The following is a 24,000-nucleotide window of genomic DNA, read 5'->3' as shown; positions in this document are numbered from 1 at the left end:
TGGTTCCATCCGCTGCCAAATCCACTCCCAGATATCTAATACACTTCACTTCCTCCAGTTTTTTCCATTCAAACTTACCTCCCAATTGACTTGTCTCTCAACCCCACTATATCTAATAACCTTGCTCTTATTCAAATTTATTCTCGGTTTTTATATATATATCCTCAGGCACCTCACCATGAGTCATACATACATTAAATAACCTTACCAACCAGTCAATAATACAGTCACCCCCTTTTTTAATAAATTCCACTGCAGTACCATCCAAACCTGCTGCCTTGCCGGCTTTCATTTTCCGCAAAGCTTTTACTACCTCTTCTCTGTTTACCAAATCATTTTCCCTAACCCTCTCACTTTGCACACCACTCGACCAAAACACCCTATATCTGCCACTCTATCATTCCGCAAATCCTCATGCACCTCACCATGAGTCATACATACATTAAATAACCTTACCAACCAGTCAATAATACAGTCACCCCCTTTTTTAATAAATTCCACTGCAATACCATCCAAACCTGCTGCCTTGCCGGCTTTCATCTTCTGCAAAGCTTTTACTACCTCTTCTCTACCAAATCATTTTCCCTAATCCTCTCACTTTGCACACCACCTCGACCAAAACACCCTATATCTGCCACTCTATCATCAAACACATTCAACAAACTTCAAAATACTCACTCCATCTCCTTCTCACATCACCACTACTTGTTATCACCTCCCCATTTGCGCCCTTCACTGAAGTTCCCATTTGCTTCCTTGTCTTACGCACTTTATTTACCTCCTTCCAGAACATCTTTTTATTCTCCCTAAAATTTAATGATACTCTCTCATCCCAACTCTCATTTGCCCTCTTTTTCACCTCTTGCACCTTTCTCTTGATCACCTGCCTCTTTCTTTTATACATCTCCCACTCAATTGCATTTTTTCCCTGCAAAAATCGTCCAAATGCCTCTCTCTTCTCTTTCACTAATAATCTTACTTCTTCATCCCACCACTCACTACCCTTTCTAATCAACCCACATCCCACTCTTCTCATGCCACAAGCATCTTTTGCGCAATCCATCACTGATTCCCTAAATACATCCCATTCCTCCCCCACTCCCCTTACTTCCATTGTTCTCACCTTTCTCCATTCTGTACTCAGTCTCTCCTGGTACTTCCTCACACAAGTCTCCTTCCCAAGCTCACTTACTCTCACCACCCTCTTCACCCCAACATTCACTCTTCTTTTCTGAAAACCCATACAAATCTTCACCTTAGCCTCCACAAGATAATGATCAGACATCCCTCCAGTTGCACCTCTCAGCACATTAACATCCAAAGGTCTCTCTTTCGCGCGCCTGTCAATTAACACGTAATCCAATAACGCTCTCTGGCCATCTCTCCTACTTACATACGTATACTTATGTATATCTCGCTTTTTAAACCAGGTATTGCCAATCACCAGTCCTTTTTCAGTACATAAATCTACAAGCTCTTTACCATTTCCATGTACAACACTGAACACCCCATGTATACCAATTATTCCCTCAACTGCCACATTACTCACCTTTGCATTCAAATCACCCATCACTATAACCCGGTCTCGTGCATAAAAACCACTAACACACTCATTCAGCTGCTCCCAAAACACTTGTCTCATGATCTTTCTTCTCATGCCCAGGTGCATATCCACCAATAATCACCCATCTCTCTCCATCAACTTTCAGTTTTACCCATATTAATCGAGAATTTACTTTCTTACATTCTATCACATATATATATATATATATATATATATATATATATATATATATATATATATATATATATATATTTTTTTATATTTTGCTTTATCGCTGTCTCCCGCGTTTGCGAGGTAGCGCAAGGAAACAGACGAAAGAAATGGCCCAACCCACCCCCCATACACATTCATATACATACGTCCACACACGCAAATATACATACCTACACAGCTTTCCATGGTTTACCCCAGACGCCTTCACATGCCCTGATTCAATCCACTGACTGCACGTCAACCCCGGTATACCACATCGCTCCAATTCACTCTATTCCTTGCCCTCCTTTCACCCTCCTGCATGTTCAGGCCCCGATCACACAAAATCTTTTTCACTCCGTCTTTCCACCTCCAATTTGGTTTCCCTCTTCTCCTCGTTCCCTCCACCTCCGACACATATATCCTCTTGGTCAATCTTTCCTCACTCATTCTCTCCATGTGCCCAAACCATTTCAAAACACCCTCTTCTGCTCTCTCAACCACGCTCTTTTTATTTCCACACATCTCTCTTACCCTTACGTTACTTACCCGATCAAACCACCTCACACCACACACTGTCCTCAAACATCTCATTTCCAGCACATCCATCCTCCTGCGCAAATGGGGAGGTGATAACAAGTAGTGGTGATGTGAGAAGGAGATGGAGTGAGTATTTTGAAGGTTTGTTGAATGTGTTTGATGATAGAGTGGCAGATATAGGGTGTTTTGGTCGAGGTGGTGTGCAAAGTGAGAGGGTTAGGGAAAATGATTTGGTAAACAGAGAAGAGGTAGTAAAAGCTTTGCGGAAGATGAAAGCTGGCAAGGCAGCAGGTTTGGATGGTATTGCAGTGGAATTTATTAAAAAAGGGGGTGACTGTATTATTGACTGGTTGGTAAGGTTATTTAATGTATGTATGACTCATGGTGAGGTGCCTGAGGATTGGCAGAATGTGTGCATAGTGCCATTGTACAAAGGCAAAGGAGATAAGAGTGAGTGCTCAAATTACAGAGGTATAAGTTTGTTGAGTATTCCTGGTAAATTATATGGGAGGGTATTGATTGAGAGGGTGAAGGCATGTACAGAGCATCAGATTGGGGAAGAGCAGTGTGGTTTCAGAAGTGGTAGAGGATGTGTGGATCAGGTGTTTGCTTTGAAGAATGTATGTGAGAAATACTTAGAAAAGCAAATGGATTTGTATGTAGCATTTATGGATCTGGAGAAGGCATATGATAGAGTTGATAGAGATGCTCTGTGGAAGGTATTAAGAATATTTGGTGTGGGAGGCAAGTTGTTGGAAGCAGTGAAAAGTTTTTATTGAGGATGTAAGGCATGTGTACGTGTAGGAAGAGAGGAAAGTGATTGGTTCTCAGTAAATGTAGGTTTGCGGCAGGGGTGTGTGATGTCTCCATGGTTGTTTAATTTGTTTATGGATGGGGTTGTTATGGAGATGAATGCAAGAGTTTTGGAAAGAGGGGCAAGTATGAAGTCTGTTGGGGATGAGAGAGCTTGGGAAGTGAGTCAGTTGTTGTTCGCTGATGATACAGCGCTGGTGGCTGATTCATGTGAGAAACTGCAGAAGCTGGTGACTGAGTTTGGTAAAGTGTGTGAAAGAAGAAAGTTAAGAGTAAATGTGAATAAGAGCAAGGTTATTAGGTACAGTAGGGTTGAGGGTCAAGTCAATTGGGAGGTAAGTTTGAATGGAGAAAAACTGGAGGAAGTAAAGTGTTTTAGATATCTGGGAGTGGATCTGGCAGCGGATGGAACCATGGAAGTGGAAGTGGATCATAGGGTGGGGGAGGGGGCGAAAATCCTGGAAGCCTTGAAGAATGTGTGGAAGTCGAGAACATTATCTCGGAAAGCAAAAATGGGTATGTTTGAAGGAATAGTGGTTCCAACAATGTTGTATGGTTGCGAGGCGTGGGCTATGGATAGAGTTGTGCGCGGGAGGATGGATGTGCTGGAAATGAGATGTTTGAGGACAATGTGTGGTGTGAGGTGGTTTGATCGAGTAAGTAACGTAAGGGTAAGAGAGATGTGTGGAAATAAAAAGAGCGTGGTTGAGAGAGCAGAAGAGGGTGTTTTGAAATGGTTTGGGCACAGGGAGAGAATGAGTGAGGGAAGATTGACCAAGAGGATATATGTGTCGGATGTGGAGGGAACGAGAAGTGGGAGACCAAATTGGAGGTGGAAAGATGGAGTGAAAAAGATTTTGTGTGATCGGGGCCTGAACATGCAGGAGGGTGAAAGGAGGGCAAGGAATAGAGGTAATTGGATCGATGTGGTATACCGGGGTTGACGTGCTGTCAGTGGGTTGAATCAGGGCATGTGAAGCGTCTGGGGTAAACCATGGAAAGCTGTGTAGGTATGTATATTTGCATGTGTGGACATATGTATATACATGTGGGTGATTATTGGTGCATATGCACCTGGGCATGAGAAGAAAGATCAAGAGAGGCAAGTGTTTTGGGAGCAGCTGAATGAGTGTGTTAGTGGTTTTGATGCACGAGACCGGGTTATAGTGTTGGGTGATTTGAATGCAAAGGTGAGTAATGTGGCAGTTGAGGGAATAATTGGTATACATGGGGTGTTCAGTGTTGTAAATGGAAATGGTGAAGAGCTTGTAGATTTATGTGCTGAAAAAGGACTGATGATTGGGAATACCTGGTTTAAAAAGCGAGATATACATAAGTATACTTATGTAAGTAGGAGAGATGGCCAGAGAGCGTTATTGGATTACGTGTTAATTGACAGGCGTGCGAAAGAGAGACTTTTGGATGTTAATGTGCTGAGAGGTGCAACTGGAGGGATGTCTGATCATTATCTTGTGGAGGCTAAGGTGAAGATTTGTATGGGTTTTCAAAAAAAAAAATATATATATATATATATATATATATATATATATATATATATATATATATATAATTTTTTTTTTATTATACTTTGTCGCTGTCTCCCGCGTTTGCGAGGTAGCGCAAGGAAACAGACGAAAGAAATGGCCCAATCCCCCCCATACACATGTATATACATACGTCCACACACGTAAATATTCATACCTACACAGCTTTCCATGGTTTACCCCAGACGCTTCACATGCCTTGATTCAATCCACTGACAGCACGTCAACTCCGGTATACCACATCGCTCCAATTCACTCTATTCCTTGCCCTCCTTTCACCCTCCTGCATGTTCAGGCCCCGATCACACAAAATCTTTTTCACTCCATCTTTCCACCTCCAATTTGGTCTCCCTCTTCTCCTCGTTCCCTCCACCTCCGACACATATATCCTCTTGGTCAATCTTTCCTCACTCATTCTCTCCATGTGCCCAAACCACTTCAAAACACCCTCTTCTGCTCTCTCAACCACGCTCTTTTTATTTCCACACATCTCTCTTACCCTTACGTTACTCACTCGATCAAACCACCTCACACCACACATTGTCCTCAAACATCTCATTTCCAGCACATCCATCCTCCTGCGCACCACTCTATCCATAGCCCACGCCTCGCAACCATACAACATTGTTGGAACCACTATTCCTTCAAACATACCCATTTTTGCTTTCCGAGATAATGTTCTCGACTTCCACACATTCTTCAAGGCCCCCAGAATTTTCGCCCCCTCCCCCACCCTATGATCCACTTCCGCTTCCATGGTTCCATCCGCTGCCAGATCCACTCCCAGATATCTAAAACACTTCACTTCCTCCAGTTTTTCTCCATTCAAACTCACCTCCCAATTGACTTGACCCTCAACCCTACTGTACCTAATAACCTTGCTCTTATTCACATTTACTCTTAACTTTCTTCTTCCACACACTTTACCAAACTCAGTCACCAGCTTCTGCAGTTTCACACACGAATCAGCCACCAGCGCTGTATCATCCCCCTGGGAATAGGGGAGAAAGAGTACTTCCCATGCATTCCTCATGTGTCATAGAAGACGACTAAAGGGGATGGGAGCGGGGGGCTGGAAACCCTCCCCTCCTTGTACTTTAACTTTCTAAATGGGGAAACAGAAGGAGTCACACGGGAAGTGCTCATCCTCCTCGAAGGCTCAGATTGGGGGTGTCTAAATGTGTGTGGATGTAACAAAAATGAGAAAAAAGGAGAGGTAGGTAGTATGTTTGAGGAAAGGAACCTGGATGTTTTGGCTCTGAGTGAAACGAAGCTCAAGGGTAAAGGGGAAGAGTGGTATGGGAATGTCTTGGGAGTAAAGTCAGGGGTTACTGAGAAGACAAGAGCAAGGGAAGGAGTAGCACTACTCCTGAAACAGGAGTGGTGGGAGTATGTGATAGAATGTAAGAAAGTAAACTAGATTGATATGGGTAAAACTGAAAGTGGATGGAGAGAGATGGGTGATAATTGGTGCATATGTACCTGGGCATGAGAAGAAAGATCATGAGAAGCAAGTGTTTTGGGAGCAGCTGAGTGAGTGTGTTAGTAGTTTTGATGCATGAGACCGGGTTATAGTGATGGGTGATTTGAATGCCAAGGTGAGTAATGTGGCAGTTGAGGGAATAATTGGTGTACATGGGGTGTTCAGTGTTGTAAATGGAAATGGTGAAGAGCTTGTAGACTTATGTGCTGAAAAAGGACTGGTGATTGGGAATACCTGGTTTAAAAAGTGAGATATACATAAGTATACGTATGTAAGTAGGAGAGATGGCCAGAGAGTGTTATTGGATTACGTGTTAATTGACAGGCACGCGAAAGAGAGACTTTTGAATGTTAATGTGCTGAGAGGTGCAACTGTAGGGAGGTCTGATCATTATCTTGTGGAGGCGAAGGTGAAGATTTGTAGAGGTTTTCAGAAAAGAAGAGAGAATGTTGGGATGAAGAGAGTGGTGAGAGTAAGTGAGCTTGGGAAGGAGACTTGTGTGAGGACGTACCAGGAGAGACTGAGTACAGAATGGAATAAGGTGAGAAGAAAGGACGTAAGGGGAGTGTGGGAGGAATGGCATGTATTTAGGGAAGCAGTGATGGCTTGCGCAAAAGATGCTTGTGGCATGAGAAAAGTAGGAGGTGGGCAGATTAGAAAGGGTAGTGAGTGGTGGGATGAAGAAGTAAGATTATTAGTGAAAGAGAAGAGAGAGGCAATTGGACGATTTTTGCAGGGAAATAATGCAAATGAGTGGGAGATGTATAAAAGAAAGAGGCAGGTGATCAAGAGAAAGGTGCAAGAGGTGAAAAAGAGGGCAAATGAGAGTTGGGGTGAGAGAGAATCATTAAATTTTAGGGTGAGTGGAAAGATGTTTTGGAAGGAGGTAAATAAAGTGCATAAGACAAGGGAACAAATGGGAACTTTAGTAAAGGGGGCTAATGGGGAAGTGATAACAAGTAGTGGTGATGTGAGAAGGAGATGGAGTGAATATTTTGATGGTTTGTTGAATGTGTTTGATGATAGAGTGGCAGATATAGGGTGTTTTGGTTGAGGTGGTGTGCAAAGTGAGAGGGTTAGGGAGAATGATTTGGTAAACAGAGAAGAGGTAGTAAAAGCTATGCGGAAGATGAAAGCTGGCAAGGCAGCGGGTTTGGATGGTATTGCAGTGGAATTTATTAAAAAAGGAGTGACTGTATTGTTGACTGTTTGGTAAGGTTATTTAATGTATGTATGACTCATGGTGAGGTGCCTGAGGATTGGTGGGATGCTTGCATAGTGCCATTGTACACAGGCAAAGGGGATAAAAGTGAGTGCTCAAATTACAGAGGTATAAGTTTGTTCAGTATTCCTGGGAAATTATATGGGAGGGTATTGATTGAAAGGGTGAAGGCATGTACAGAGCATCAGATTGGTGAAGAGCAGTGTGGTTTCAGAAGTGGTAGAGGATGTGTGGATCAGGTGTTTGCCTTGAAGAATGTATGTGAGAAATACTTAGAGAAGCAAATGGATTTGTATGTAGCATTTATGGATCTGGAGAAGGCATATGATAGAGTTGATAGAGATGCTCTGTGGAAGGTATTACGAATATATGGTGTGGGAGGCAAGTTGTTAGAAGCAGTGAAAAGTTTCTATCGAGGATGTAAGGCATGTGTACCTGTAAGAAGAGAGGAAAGTGATTGGTTCTCAGTGAATGTAGGTGTGTGGCAGGGGTGTGTGATGTCTCCATGGTTTATGGATGGGGTTGTTAGGGAGGTGAATGCAAGAGTTTTGGAAAGAGGGGCAAGTATGCAGTGTGCTGTGGATGAGAGAGCTTGGGAAGTGAGTCAATTGGTGTTCGCTGATGATACAGCGCTGGTGGCTGATTCATATGAGAAACTGCAGAGGTTGGTGACTACTGAGTTTGGTAAAGTGTGTGAAAGAAGAAAGCTGAGAGTAAATGTGAATAAGAGCAAGGTTATTAGGTACAGTAGGGTTGAGGGACAAGTCAATTGGGAGGTGATTTTGAGTGATCGGGGCCCGAACATGCAGGAGGGTGAAAGGCATGCAAGGAGTAGAGGGAATTGGAACTATGTGGTATACCGGGGTCGACATGCTGTCAGTGGATCGAACCAGGGCATGTGAAGCGTCTGGGGTAAATCATGGAAAGTTCTGTGGGGCCTGGATGTATAAAGGGAGCTGTGGTTTCGGTGCATTATTACATGACAGCTAGAGACTGAGTGTGAACGACTGTGGCCTTTGTTGTCTTTTCCTAGCGCTACCTCACGCACATGAGGGGGGAGGGGGTTGTTATTTCATGTGTGGTGGGGTGGCGATGTGAATGAATAAAGGCAGACAGTATGAATTATGTACATGTGTATATATGTATATGTCTGTGTGTGTATATATATGTATACATTGAGATGTATAGGCATATATATTTGCGTGTGTGGACGTGTATGTATATACATATGTATGTGGGTGGGTTGGGCCATTCTTTCGTCTGTTTCCTTGCGCTACTTTGCTAACGCGGGAGACAGCAACAAAGCAAAATATGTGTGTGTGTGTGTGTGTGTGTTTGTGAGTATTCCTGGGGATAGGGGAGAAAGAATACTTTCATGTATCCCCTGCATGTCGTAGAAGGCAACTAAAGGGGGCAGGAGTGGGGGCTAGAGAACCCCCCCACCCCAACCCCTTGTATTAAAATGTTTAAAACGGGAAACAGAAGAAAGAATCAAGCTGGGAGTACTCATCTTCCTCAAAGGCTTAGAGTGGGGTGACTGAGTGTGTGTTGATGTAACCAAGATGAGAAGAAAGGAGAGATAGGTAGTATATTTGAGGAAAGAAACCTGGATGTTCTGCCTCTGAGTGAAACAAAGCTCAAGGGTATAGAGGAAGAGTAGTTTGGGAAAGTCTTTGGAGTAAACTCGGGGGTTGGTGAGAGGACAAAAACTTAGGAAGGAGTAGCATGACTCCTAAAGCAGGAGTTGTGGGAGTATGTGATAGTGTAAGAAAGTAAATTCTAGATTGATGCTGGTAAAATTGAAAGTGGATGTTGAGAGATGGGTGATTCGTGGTGCCTGTGCACCTGGTCATGAGAACAAAGGTTATGAGAGGGAAGTGTTTTGGAAGCAGCTAAGTGAGTGTGTCAGCAGCTTTGATGCATGAGACTGGGTTATAGTATAGATGGGTGACTTAAATGCAAAGGTGAATAATGTGGCAGTTGAGGATATAATTGGTGCACATGGGGTGTTCAGTGTTGTAAATGGAAATGGTGAAGAGGAGTTTGTGGAGTTGTGTGCTGTAAAAAGACTAGTGATTGGGAATACCTGGTTTAAAAAGAGAGATATACAAAAGTATCTGTATGGGAGTATGAGGGATGGTCAAAGGGCATTATTGGATTACATGTTAATTAATAAACTAGTAAAAGAGAGACTTTTAGATGTTAATGTGCTGAGAGGGGCAGCGGGAGGGATGTCTAATCATTATCTTGTTGAAGCGAAGGTAAAGGTTTGTAGAGGTTTTCCAAAAAAGAAGAATAAGAAGAGAGTGGTATGGCAAAAGGTGAGTGAAAATGAGATTAGGGGAGTGGTTAAGGAATGGGATGTATTTAGGGAAGCAGTGATGACTTGCACAAAAGATGCATGTGGCATGAGAAAGGTGGGAGATGGGCAGGTTAGAAAGGTTGTTAGTGAAAGAGAAAAGAGAGGCATTTAGACAATACTTGCAGGGAAGTAGTGCAAATGACTGGGAGATGTATAAAAGAAAGTGGCTGGAGGTCAAGAGGAAGGTGCAAGGTTTGAAAAAGAAGGTAAATGAGAGTTGAGGTGAGAGAGGATCATTAAACTTTAGGGAGAAGAAAAATATGTTTTGGAACATCAGTGAAGGGAGCAACAGCAGGTAGTGATAACGTAGTGATGAAGTGAGGAGATGGAATGAGTATTTTGAAGGTTTGTTGAATATGTTTGAAGATAGATTGGCAGATGTAAGGTGTTTTTGTCAGAGTGCTGTGCAAAGTGAGAGAATCATGGAGAATGGTATGTGAAGAGAATAGGTGGTGAAAGCCTTGTGAAAATGAAATCTGGTAAGTCATTAGGTTTGGGTGGTATTGCAGTTAAATTTGTTAAGAAGGGGGGTGACTGTGTTGTTGATTGGTTGGTAAGGATATTCATTGTATGTATGGATCATGCTGAAGGCAAAGGGTTTAAAGGTGAGTGTTCAAACTAAAGAGGCATAAGTTTGTTGATTCCTGGAAAGCTGTATGGGAGGGTATTTATTAAGAAGGTGAAGGCATGTACAGAGCATCAAACTGGGGAGGAGCAGTGTGGCTTCAGAAGTGGTAGAGGATGTGTGGATCAGGCGTTTGCTTTGAAGAATGTGTGTGAGAAATACTTCGAAAGACAGATGGATTTGTATGTAGCATTTATGGATCTAGAGAAGGCAAAAGATAGGATTGATAGAGATGCTTTGTGGAAAGTCAAGAGTATATGGCATGGGAGGTAAGCTACTAGAAGCAGAGAAGTTTTTATCAAAGATGTGAGGCATGTGTTTAAGTAGGAAGAAGAGTGATTGGTTCCCATTGAAGGTCGGTCTTTGGCTGGGGTGAGTGATGTCCCCATGGTTGTTTAATTTGTTTATGGATGGGGTAGTTAGGGAGGTAAATGCAAGAGTTTTGGAGGGAGGGGTGAGTATGCAGTCCATTGGGGATGAGAGGGCCTGGAAGTAAGTCAGTTGTTCACTGATGGTAAAGCACTGGTGACCAATTTGAGTGAGAAACTGCAGAAGTTGGTGACTGAGTTTGGAAAAGTGTGTGAAAGGAAAAAACTGAGAGTAAAAGTTAATTGAGTTGTGAGTTTGAATGGAGAATAATTGGAGGAAGTGAAGTGTTTTAGATATCTGGGAGTGGTCTTAACAGCATATGGAACCATAGAAGTAGAGGTGAGTCATAGGGTGGGGGAGGGGCAAAGGTTCTGGTAACAATGGAGAATGTGTGGAGAGAGAGAACATTATCTCGGAGGGCAAAAATGGGTATGTTAGAAGGAATAGTAGTCCCAACAATATTATATGGTTGCAAGGCATGGGCTATAGATAAGGTTGTATGGAGGAGGGTGGATGTGTTGGAAATGAAATATTTAAGGAAAATATGTGGTGTGAGGTGGTTTGATCCAGTAAGTAATGAGAGGGTAAGAGAGATGTGTGGACATAAAAAGTGTGGTTGAGAGAGAAGAGGGTGTGTTGAAATGGTTTGGACATAAGGAGAGAATGAGTGAAGAAAGGTTGACAGAGGATATATGTGTCAGAGGTGGAGGGAATAAGGAGAAGCGAGAGACCAAAGTGGAGGTGGAAGGATGGAGTGAAAAATATTTTGAGCAATTGAGAACTGAACATGCTACAAGAGGGTGAGAGGTGTGCAAGGAATAGTGAATTGGAACGATGTATTATAACTGGGTCAACATACTGTCAGTGGGCTGAACCGGGGCATGTGAATCATCTGGGGTAAACCATGGAAAGGTCTGTTGGGCCTGGATGTGGAGTGGGAGCTGTGGTTTCAGTGCATTACACATGATAGCTGGAGACTGAGTGTGAACGAATGTGGCCTTTTTTGTCTGTTTTCCTGGTGCTACCTCGCTGATGTAGGAGTTGGCAGCAGGAAAGGATGAAGGCAAGCAAGTATGAATATGTAGATGTGTATACATATATGTATATGTCTGTGTATATGTTGATGAGTATGTATATATGTATGTATACAAGTGGATGGGTCTTCTTTTTTTTTTCTTGGAGCTACCTTGTTGATGCAGGAAACAGCAATCAAGTAATTAAAATATATATATATAAATATATATATATATATTTTTTTTTCTCTTTTTTTCCCGCTGTCTCCCGCGTTTGCGAGGTAGCGCAAGGAAACAGACGGAAGAAATGGCCCAACCCACCCCCATACGCATGTATATACATATGTCCACACACGCAAATATACATACCTACACAGCTTTCCATGGTTTACCCTAGACGCTTCACATGCCCTGATTCAATCCACTGACAGCACGTCAACCCCGGTATACCACATCGATCCAATTCACTCTATTCCTTGCCCTCCTTTCATCCTCCTGCATGTTCAGGCCCCGATCACACAAAATCTTTTTCACTCCATCTTTCCACCTCCACTTTGGTCTCCCACTTCTCCTCGTTCCCTCCACCTCTGACACATATATCCTCTTGGTCAATCTTTCCTCACTCATTCTCTCAATGTGCCCAAACCATTTCAAAACACCCTCTTCTGCTCTCTCAACCACGCTCTTTTTATTTCCACACATCTCTCTTACCCTTACGTTACTTACTCGATCAAACCACCTCACACCACACATTGTCCTCAAACATCTCATTTCCAGCACATCCATCCTCCTGCGCACAACTATATCCATAGCCCACGCCTCGCAACCATACAACATTGTTGGAACCACTATTCCTTCACACATACCCATTTTTGCTTTCCGAGATAATGTTCTCGACTTCCACACATTCTTCAAGGCTCCCAGGATTTTCGCCCCCTCCCCCACCCTATGATCCACTTCCGCTTCCATGGTTCCATCCGCTGCCAGATCCACTCCCAGATATCTAAAACACTTTACTTCCTCCAGTTTTTCTCCATTCAAACTTACCTCCCAATTGACTTGACCCTCAACCCTACTGTACCTAATAACCTTGCTCTTATTCACATTTACTCTTAACTTTCTTCTTTCACACACTTTACCAAACTCAGTCACCAGCTTCTGCAGTTTCTCACATGAATCAGCCACCAGCGCTGTATCATCAGCGAACAACAACTGACTCACTTCCCAAGCTCTCTCATCCCCAACAGACTTCATACTTGCCCCTCTTTCCAAAACTCTTGCATTTACCTCCCTAACAACCCCATCATAAACAAATTAAACAACCATGGAGACATTGCACACCCCTGCCGCAAACCTACATTCACTGAGAACCAATCACTTTCCTCTCTTCCTACACGTACACATGCCTTACATCCTCGATAAAAACTTTTCACTGCTTCTAACAACTTGCCTCCCACACCACATATTCTTAATACCTTCCACAGAGCATCTATATCAACTCTATCATATGCCTTCTCCAGATCCATAAATGCTACATACAAATCCATTTGCTTTTCTAAGTATTTCTCACATACATTCTTCAAAGCAAACACCTGATCCACACATCCTCTACCACTTCTGAAACCACACTGCTCTTCCCCAATCTGATGCTCTGTACATGCCTTCACCCTCTCAATCAATACCCTCCCATATAATTTACCAGGAATACTCAACAAACTTATACCTCTGTAATTTGAGCACTCACTCTTATCCCCTTTGCCTTTGTACAATGGCACTATGCACGCATTCCGCCAATCCTCAGGCACCTCACCATGAGTCATACATACATTAAATAACCTTACCAACCAGTCAATAATACAGTCACCCCCTTTTTTAATAAATTCCACTGCAGTACCATCCAAACCTGCTGCCTTGCCGGCTTTCATTTTCCGCAAAGCTTATACTACCTCTTCTCTGTTTACCAAATCATTTTCCCTAACCCTCTCACTTTGCACACCACCTCGACCAAAACACCCTATATCTGCCACTCTATCATCAAACACATTCAACAAACCTTCAAAATACTCACTCCATCTCCTTCTCACATCATCACTACTTGTTTTCACCTCCCCATTTGCGCCCTTCACTGAAGTTCCCATTTGCTCCCTTGTCTTACGCACTTTATTTACCTCCTTCCAGAACATCTTTTTATTCTCCCTAAAATTTAATGATACTCTCTCACTCCAACTCTCATTTGCCCTCTTTTTCACCTCTTGCACCTTTCTCTTATATATATATATATATATATATATATATATATATATATATATATATATATATATATATATATATATTTTTTTTTTATTATACTTTGTCGCTGTCTCCCGCGTTTGCGAGGTAGCGCAAGGAAACAGACGAAAGAAATGGCCCAACCCCCCCCCCCCCCCATACACATGTATATACATACGTCCACACACACAAATATACATACCTACACAGCTTTCCATGGTTTACCCCAGACGCTTCACATGCCCTGCTTCAATCCACTGACAGCACGTCAACCCCGGCATACCACATCGCTCCAATTCACTCTATTCCTTGCCCTCCTTTCACCCTCCTGCATGTTCAGGCCCCGATCACACAAAATCTTTTTCACTCCATCTTTCCACCTCCAATTTGGTCTCCCTCTTCTCCTTGTTCCCTCCACCTCCGACACATATATCCTCTTGGTCAATCTTTCCTCACTCATCCTCTCCATGTGCCCAAACCACTTCAAAACACCCTCTTCTGCTCTCTCAACCACGCTCTTTTTATTTCCACACATCTCTCTTACCCTTACGTTACTCACTTGATCAAACCACCTCACACCACACATTGTCCTCAAACATCTCATTTCCAGCACATCCATCCTCCTGCGCACAACTCTATCCATAGCCCACGCCTCGCAACCATACAACATTGTTGGAACCACTATTCCTTCAAACATACCCATTTTTGCTTTCCGAGATAATGTTCTCGACTTCCACACATTCTTCAAGGCCCCCAGGATTTTCGCCCCCTCCCCCACCCTATGATTCACTTCCGCTTCCATGGTTCCATCTGCTGCCAGATCCACTCCCAGATATCTAAAACATTTCACTTCCTCCAGTTTTTCTCCATTCAAACTCACCTCCCAATTGACTTGACCCTCAACCCTACTGTACCTAATAACCTTGCTCTTATTCACATTTACTCTTAACTTTCTTCTTCCACACACTTTTCCAAACTCAGTCACCAGCTTCTGCAGTTTCTCACATGAATCAGCCACCAGCGCTGTATCATCAGCGAACAACAACTGACTCACTTCCCAAGCTCTCTCATCCCCAACAGACTTCATACTTGCCCCTCTTTCCAAAACTCTTGCATTTACCTCCCTAACAACCCCATCCATAAACAAATTAAACAACCATGGAGACATCACACACCCCTGCCGCAAACCTACATTCACTGAGAACCAATCACTTTCCTCTCTTCCTACACGTACACATGCCTTACTTCCTCGATAAAAACTTTTCACTGCTTCTAACAACTTGCCTCCCACACCATATATTCTTAATACCTTCCACAGAGCATCTCTATCAACTCTATCATATGCCTTCTCCAGATCCATAAATGCTACATACAAATCCATTTGCTTTTCTAAGTATTTCTCACATACAATCTTGAAAGCAAACACCTGATCCACACATCCTCTACCACTTCTGAAACCACACTGCTCTTCCCCAATCTGATGCTCTCAATCAATCAATACCCACCCATATAATTTACCAGGAATGCTCAACAAACTTATACCTCTGTAATTTGAGCACTCACTCTTATCCCCTTTGCCTTTGTACAATGGCACTATGCACGCATTCCGCCAATCCTCAGGCACCTCACCATGAGTCATACATACATTAAATAACCTTACCAACCAGTCAACAATACAGTCACCCCCTTTTTTAATAAATTCCACTGCAATACCATCCAAACCTGCTGCCTTGCCGGCTTTCATCTTTCGCAAAGCTTTCACTACCTCTTCTCTGTTTACCAAATCATTTTCCCTAACCCTCTCACTTTGCACACCACCTCGACCAAAACACCCTATATCTGCCACTCTATTATCAAACACATTCAACAAACCTTCAAAATACTCACTCCATCTCCTTCTCACATCACCACTACTTGTTATCACCTCCCCACTTGCGCCCTTCACCGAAGTTCCCATTTGCTCCCTTGTCTTACGCACTTTATTTACCTCCTTCCAGAACATCTTTTTATTCTCCCTAAAATTTAATGATACTCTCTCACCCCAACTCTCATTTGCCCTTTTTTTCACCTCTTGCACCTTTCTCTTGACCTCCTGTCTCTTTCTTTTATACATCTCCCACTCAATTGCATTTTTTCCCTGCAAAAATCGTCCAAATGCCTCTCTCTTCTCTTTCACTAATACTCTTACTTCTTCATCCCACCACTCACTACCCTTTCTAATCAACCCACCTCCCACTCTTCTCATGCCACAAGCATCTTTTGCGCAATCCATCACTGATTCCCTAAATACATCCCATTCCTCCCCCACTCCCCTTACTTCCATTGTTCTCACCTTTTTCCATTCTGTACTCAGTCTCTCCTGGTACTTCCTCACACAGGTCTCCTTCTCAAGCTCACTTACTCTCACCACCCTCTTCACCCCAACATTCACTCTTCTTTTCTGAAAACCCATACAAATCTTCACCTTAGCCTCCACAAGATCATGATCAGACATCCCTCCAGTTGCACCTCTCAGCACATTAACATCCAAAAGTCTCTCTTTCGCACGCCTGTCAATTAACACGTAATCCAATAACGCTCTCTGGCCATCTCTCCTACTTACATAAGTATACTTATGTATATCTCGCTTTTTAAACCAGGTATTCCCAATCATCAGTCCTTTTTCAGCACATAAATCTACAAGCTCTTCACCATTTCCATTTATTTCATTTTTCTTTTTTTTCAAGGTCAGAGGAAGAAACCTGGAACTGCTTTAGATCTGATGGCCATGTGTGAGGAGGTGGAGCTTGAAGATGCACGTTCTGGTGGTCTAGAGACTTCTGGGGATGGCAGCAGGACAATGAAGAGGGTGCAGATTAAGATTGAACATGGAACTGGAGTCACTGATTCAGAAGTCCAGACCTCGGTTGAAATTCCTTCCTCCATGAACAGTCACTTACACCAACACCAAGAACATCAGACTGCTGCTGAATTCTTGACGGCCCAGGAGGAAGTGGTTATTCATCAGGAACCCATTGATATGCATGAAGAACACAGATCAGATGGAACATCAAGGGCAACTGTCAGCTTAAGCCATGATGATGATCCACTTGCACAAGCAGTAAAAGTGACTCAAACAGAAGATTTAGGGGAACAAAATATGTCTGGCATAATAACAAGCTGTGGAACTGTGATGAGAGTGGGAACTTCACAGCATCCCTCTTCATCTGTTCAAAATACAATAGTAAGATGCATACACAGGGCATTGAGCTTGAGTATACCTCTTGCTCAAATTAACCATTGCCTTAGGAGTTGGCAGGAAGTGAATAACTATAGTATTACACAACCAAGAGTATCAGTAATGGTTTTGGTTTGATACTGGTAATCATTACAATGAAAAACATAGATATTACATTTGTATATAGTGAATATAGACTACTGAAATAATTGGCTCCCTTTCAGGAATTCTTTTCTATCATATGTGATATATCTAGTGTTAGTGGTCTGTGCAGAATCCATGCTTAACGTTTAAGTCATCCAACAATAAGAAAGACTAAGTATCTGTTGCAGGATGATGGTGGGCTGATCCTTCTTGGATTGGCTGGTGGTGAGTCCCAGAGTCGTGTCTATGCTGCAGGATCCTCTCAATCAACAGCAAGGACAGCCTCAGAATCCTTGCGTCCTACACCTTCTCGCCGCCTTCGAAAATATTCAAAGCAAGATCTAATTGTAAGTTCATTAATTAGAATTGCTTAAATAATACACTACATGAAAATAATTTTATGGTGACTTACCTTTCAGTGCTTTTTTTTGCTTTGTCGCTGTCTCCCGCGTTTGCGAGGTAGCGCAAGGAAACAGACGAAAGAAATGGCCCAACCCACCCCCATACACATGCCTTGATTCAATCCACTGACAGCATGTCAACCCCGGTATACCACATCGCTCCAATTCACTCTATTCTTTGCCCTCCTTTCACCCTCCTGCATGTTCAGGCCCCGATCACACAAAATCTTTTTCACTCCATCTTTCCACCTCCAATTAGGTCTCCCTCTTCTCCTCGTTCCCTCCACCTCCGACACATATATCCTCTTGGTCAATCTTTCCTCACTCATTCTCTCCATGTGACCAAACCATTTCAAAACACCCTCTTCTGCTCTCTCAACCACGCTCTTTTTATTTCCACACATCTCTCTTACCCTTACGTTACTTACTCGATCAAACCACCTCACACCACACATTGTCCTCAAACATCTCATTTCCAGCACATCCATCCTCCTGCGCAAAACTCTATTCATAGTCCACGCCTCGCAACCATACAACATTGTTGGAACCACTATTCCTTCAAACATACCCATTTTTGCTTTCCGAGATAATGTTCTCGACTTCCACACATTCTTCAAGGCTCCCAGGATTTTCGCCCCCTCCCCTACCCTATGATCTACTTCCACTTCCATGGTTCCATCCGCTGCCAGATCCACTCCCAGATATCTAAAACACTTTACTTCCTCCAGTTTTTCTCCATTCAAACTTACCTCCCAATTCACTTGACCCTCAACCCTACTGTACCTAATTACCTTGCTCTTATTCACATTTACTCTTAACTTTCTTCTTTCACACACTTTACCAAACTCAGTCACCAGCTTCTGCAGTTTCTCACATGAATCAGCCACCAGCGCTGTATCATCAGCGAACAACAACTGACTCACTTCCCAAGCTCTCTCATCCCCAACAGACTTCATACTTGCCCCTCTTTCCAAAACTCTTGCATTTACCTCCCTAACAACCCCATCCATAAACAAATTAAACAACCATGGAGACATCACACACCCCTGCCACAAACCTACATTCACTGAGAACCAGTCACTTTCCTCTCTTCCTACACGTACAAATGCCTTACATCCTCGATAAAAACTTTTCACTGCTTCTAACAACTTGCCTCCCACACCATATATTCTTAATACCTTCCACAGAGCATCTCTATCAACTCTATCATATGCCTTCTCCACATCCATAAATGCTACATACATATCCATTTGCTTTTCTAAGTATTTCTCACATACATTCTTCAAAGCAAACTCCTGATCCACACATCCTCTACCACTTCTGAAACCACACTGCTCTTCCCCAATCTGATGCTCTGTACATGCCTTCACCCTCTCAATCAATACCCTCCCATATAATTTACCAGGAATACTCAACAAACTTATACCTCTGTAAGTTGAGCACTCACTCTTATCCCCTTTGCCTTTGTACAATGGCACTATGCACGCATTCCACCAATCCTCAGGCACTTCACCATGAGTCATACATACATTAAATAACCTTACCAACCAGTCAATAATACAGTCACCCCCTTTTTTAATAAATTCCACTGCAATACCATCCAAACCTGCTGCCTTGCCGGCTTTCATCTTCCGCAAAGCTTTTACTACCTCTTCTCTGTTTACCAAATCATTTTCCCTAACCCTCTCACTTTGCACACCACCTCAACCAAAACACCCTATATCTGCCACTCTATCATCAAACACATTCAACAAACCTTCAAAATACTCACTCCACCTCCTTCTCACATCACCACTACTTGTTATCACCTCCCCATTTGCGCCCTTCACTGAAGTTCCCATTTGCTCCCTTGTCTTACGCACTTTATTTACCTCCTTCCAGAACATCTTCTTATTCTCCCTAAAATTTAATGATACTCTCTCACCCCAACTCTCATTTGCTCTCTTTTTCACCTCTTGCACCTTTCTCTTGACCTCCTGTCTCTTTCTTTTATACATCTCCCACTCAGTTTCATTTTTTCCCTGCAAAAATCGTCCAAAAGCCTCTCTCTTCTCTTTCACTAATAATCTTACTTCTTCATCCCACCCCTCATTACCCTTTCTAATCAACCCACCTCCCACTCTTCTCATGCAACAAGCATCTTTTGCGCAATCCATCACTGATTCCCTAAATACATCCCATTCCTCCCCCACTCCCCTTACTTCCATTGTTCTCACCTTTTTCCATTCTGTACTCAGTCTCTCCTGATACTTCCTCACACAAGTCTCCTTCCCAAGCTCACTTACTCTCACCACCCTCTTCACCCCAACATTCACTCTTCTTTTCTGAAAACCCATACAAATCTTCACCTTAGCCTCCACAAGATAATGATCAGACATCCCTCCAGTTGCACCTCTCAACACATTAACATCCAAAAGTCTCTCTTTCGCGCGCCTGTCAATTAACACGTAATCCAGTAAAGCTCTCTGGCCATCTCTCCTACTTACATACGTATACTTATGTATATCTCGCTTTTTAAACCAGGTATTCCCAATCACCAGTCCTTTTTCAGCACATAAATGTACAAGCTCTTCACCATTTCCATTTACAACACTGAACACCCCATGTATACCAATTATTCCCTCAACTGCCACATTACTCACCTTTGCATTCAAATCACCCATCACTATAACCCGGTCTCGTGCATCAAAAGCACTAACACACTCATTCAGCTGCTCCCAAAACACTTGCCTCTCGTGATCTTTCTTCTCATGCCCAGGTGCATATGCACCAATAATCACCCATCTCTCTCCATCAACTTTCAGTTTTACCCATATATATATATATATATATATATATATATATATATATATATATATTTTTTTTTTTTTTTTTTTTTTTTTTTGCTGTCGCTGTCTCCTGCGTTTGCGAGGTAGCGCAAGGAAACAGACGAAAGAAATGGCCCAACCCACCCCCATACACATGTATATACATACGTCCACACATGCAATATACATACCTACACAGCTTTCCATGGTTTACCCCAGACGCTTCACATGCCTTGATTCAATCCACTGACAGCATGTCAACCCCGGTATACCACATCGCTCCAGTTCACTCTATTCCTTGCCCTCCTTTCACACTCCTGCATGTTCAGGCCCCGATCACACAAAATCTTTTTCACTCCATCTTTCCACCTCCAATTTGTTCTTCCTCTTCTCCTCGTTCCCTCCACCTCCGACACATATATCCTCTTGGTCAATCTTTCCTCACTCATTCTCTCCATGTGACCAAACCATTTCAAAACACCCTCTTCTGCTCTCTCAACCACGCTCTTTTTATTTCCACACATCTCTCTTACCCTTACGTTACTTACTCGATCAAACCACCTCACACCACACATTGTCCTCAAACATCTCATTTCCAGCACATCCATCCTCCTGCGCACAACTCTATCCATAGTCCACGCCTCGCAACCATACAACATTGTTGGAACCACTATTCCTTCAAACATACCCATTTTTGCTTTCCGAGATAATGTTCTCGACTTCCACACATTCTTCAAGGCTCCCAGAATTTTTGCCCCCTCCCCCACCCTGTGATCCACTTCCGCTTCCATGGTTCCATCCGCTGCCAGATCCACTCCCAGATATCTAAAACACTTTACTTCCTCCAGTTTTGCTCCATTCAAACTTACCTCCCAATTGACTTGAACCTGGGCATGAGAAGAAAGATCATGAGAGGCAAGTGTTTTGGGAGCAGCTGAATGAGTGTGTTAGTGGTTTTGATGCATGAGACCGGGTTATAGTGTTGGGTGATTTGAATGCAAAGGTGAGTAATGTGGCAGTTGAGGGAATAATTGGTATACATGGGGTGTTCAGTGTTGTAAATGGAAATGGTGAAGAGCTTGTACATTTATGTGCTGAAAAAGGACTGATGATTGGGAATACCTGGTTTAAAAAGCGAGATATACATAAGTATACTTATGTAAGTAGGAGAGATGGCCAGAGAACGTTATTGGATTACGTGTTAATTGACAGGCGCGCGAAAGAGAGACTTTTGGATGTTAATGTGCTGAGAGGTGCAACTGGAGGGATGTCTGATCATTATCTTGTGGAGGCTAAGGTGAAGATTTGTATGGGTTTCCAGAAAAGAAGAGTGAATGTTGGGGTGAAGAGGGTGGTGAGAGTAAGTGAGCTTGGGAAGGAGACTTGTGTGAGGAAGTACTAGGAGAGACTGAGTACAGAATGGAAAAAGGTGGGAACAATGGAAGTAAGGGGAGTGGGGGAGGAATGGGATGTATTTAGGGAATCAGTGATGGATTGCGCAAAAGATGCTTGTGGCATGAGAAGAGTGGGAGGTGGGTTGATTAGAAAGGGTAGTGAGTGGTGGGATAAAGAAGTAAGAGTATTAGTGAAAGAGAAGAGAGAGGCTTTTGGACGATTTTTGCAGGGAAAAAATGAAATTGAGTGGGAGACGTATAAAAGAAAGAGACAGGAGGTCAAGAGAAAGGTGCAAGAGGTGAAAAAAAGGGCAAATGAAAGTTGGGGTGAGAGAGTATCATTAAATTTTAGGGAGAATAAAAAGATGTTCTGGAAGGAGGTAAATAAAGTGCGTAAGACAAGGGAGCAAATGGAAACTTCAGTGAAGGGCGCAAATGTGGAGGTGATAACAAGTAGTGGTGATGTGAGAAGGAGATGGAGTGAGTATTTTGAAGGTTTGTTGAATGTGTTTGATGATAAAGTGGCAGATATAGGGTGTTTTGGTCAAGGTGGTGTGCAAAGTGCGAGGGTTAGGGAAAATGATTTGGTAAACAGAGAAGAGGTAGTAAAAGCTTTGCGGAAGATGAAAGCCGGCAAGGCAGCAGGTTTGGATGGTATTGCAGTGGAATTTATTAAAAAAGGGGGTGACTGTATTGTTGACTGGTTGGTAAGGTTATTTAATGTATGTATGACTCATGGTGAGGTGCCTGAGGATTGGCAGAATGGGTGCATAGTGCCATTGTACAAAGGCAAAGGGGATAAGAGTGAGTGCTCAAATTACAGAGGTATAAGTTTGTTGAGTATTCCTGGTAAATTATATGGGAGGGTATTGATTGAGAGGGTGAAGGCATGTACAGAGCATCAGATTGGGGAAGACCAGTGTGGTTTCAGAAGTGGTAGAGGATGTGTGGATCAGGTGTTTGCTTTGAAGAATGTATGTGAGAAATACTTAGAAAAGCAAATGGATTTGTATGTAGCATTTATGGATCTGGAGAAGGCATATGATAGAGTTGATAATGATGCTCTGTGGAAGGTATTAAGAATATATGGTGCGGGAGGCAAGTTGTTAGAAGCAGTGAAAAGTTTTTATCGAGATTGTAAGGCCTGTGTACGTGTAGGAAGAGAGGAAAGTGATTAGTTCTCAGTGAATGTAGGTTTGCGGCAGGGGTGTGTGATGTCTCCATGGTTGTTTAATTTGTTTATGGATGGGGTTGTTAGGGAGGTGAATGCAAGAGTTCTGGAAAGGGGCAAGTATGAAGTCTGTTGTGGATGAGAGAGCTTGGGAAGTGAGTCAGTCGTTGTTCGCTGATGATACAGCGCTGGTGGCTGATTCATGTGAGAAACTGCAGAAGCTGGTGACTGAGTTTGGTAAAGTGTGTGAAAGAAGAAGGTTAAGAGTAAATGTGAATAAGAGCAAGGTTATTAGGTACAGTAGGGTTGAGGGTCAAGTCAATTGGGAGGTAAGTTTGAATGGAGAAAAACTGGAGGAAGTAAAGTGTTTTGGATATCTGGGAGTGGATCTGGCAGCGGATGGAACCATGGAAGCAGAAGTGAATCATAGGGTGGGAGAGGGGGCGAAAACCCTGGGAGCCTTGAAGAATGTGTGGAAGTCGAGAACATTATCTCGGAAAGCATAAATGGGTATGTTTGAAGGAATAGTGGTTCCAACAATGTTGTATGGTTGCGAGGCATGGGCTATGGATAGAGTTGTGCGCAGGAGGGTGGATGTGCTGGAAATGAGATGTTTGAGGACAATGTGTGGTGTGAGGTGGTTTGATCGAGTAAGTAACGTAAGGGTAAGAGAGATGTGTGGAAATAAAAAGAGCGTGGTTGAGAGAGCAGAAGAGGGTGTTTTGAAATGGTTTGGGCACATGGAGAGAATGAGTGAGGAAAGATTGACCAAGAGGATATATGTGTCGGAGGTGGAGGGAACGAGGAGAAGTGGGAGACCAAATTGGAGGTGGAAAGATGGAGTGAAAAAGATTTTGTGTGATCGGGGCCT

At 42.9% G+C, this 24,000-nt stretch overlaps 1 protein-coding gene across 14 annotated transcripts in view; it reads left to right on the top strand.

Moving 5' to 3' along the window:
- The window catches only part of LOC139753130 (uncharacterized), a 250,412-nt gene that overhangs the window by 212,545 nt on the left and 13,867 nt on the right, over positions 1-24,000 (top strand). For 11 of the 14 annotated variants that reach the window (XR_011713652.1, XM_071669258.1, XM_071669260.1 and 8 more), the window contains exons 7-8: positions 16,722-17,218; positions 17,533-17,703. Coding sequence is in view for 13 of the 14 variants with exons in the window: in XM_071669258.1 (XP_071525359.1) it covers positions 16,722-17,218; positions 17,533-17,703 (668 nt within the window). In the remaining variant the exon portion in view is untranslated. The remainder of the gene's footprint in view (positions 1-16,721; positions 17,219-17,532; positions 17,704-24,000) is intronic. The other 3 variants (XM_071669269.1, XM_071669257.1, XM_071669267.1) reach the window with 1 other exon arrangement.

Source organism: Panulirus ornatus, chromosome 14, assembly GCF_036320965.1.
Source record: "Panulirus ornatus isolate Po-2019 chromosome 14, ASM3632096v1, whole genome shotgun sequence".
Lineage (NCBI taxonomy): Eukaryota > Metazoa > Arthropoda > Malacostraca > Decapoda > Palinuridae > Panulirus > Panulirus ornatus.
Note: the sequence above shows the minus strand (reverse complement) of the source record. Positions and strands in the feature narration are given on the sequence as shown.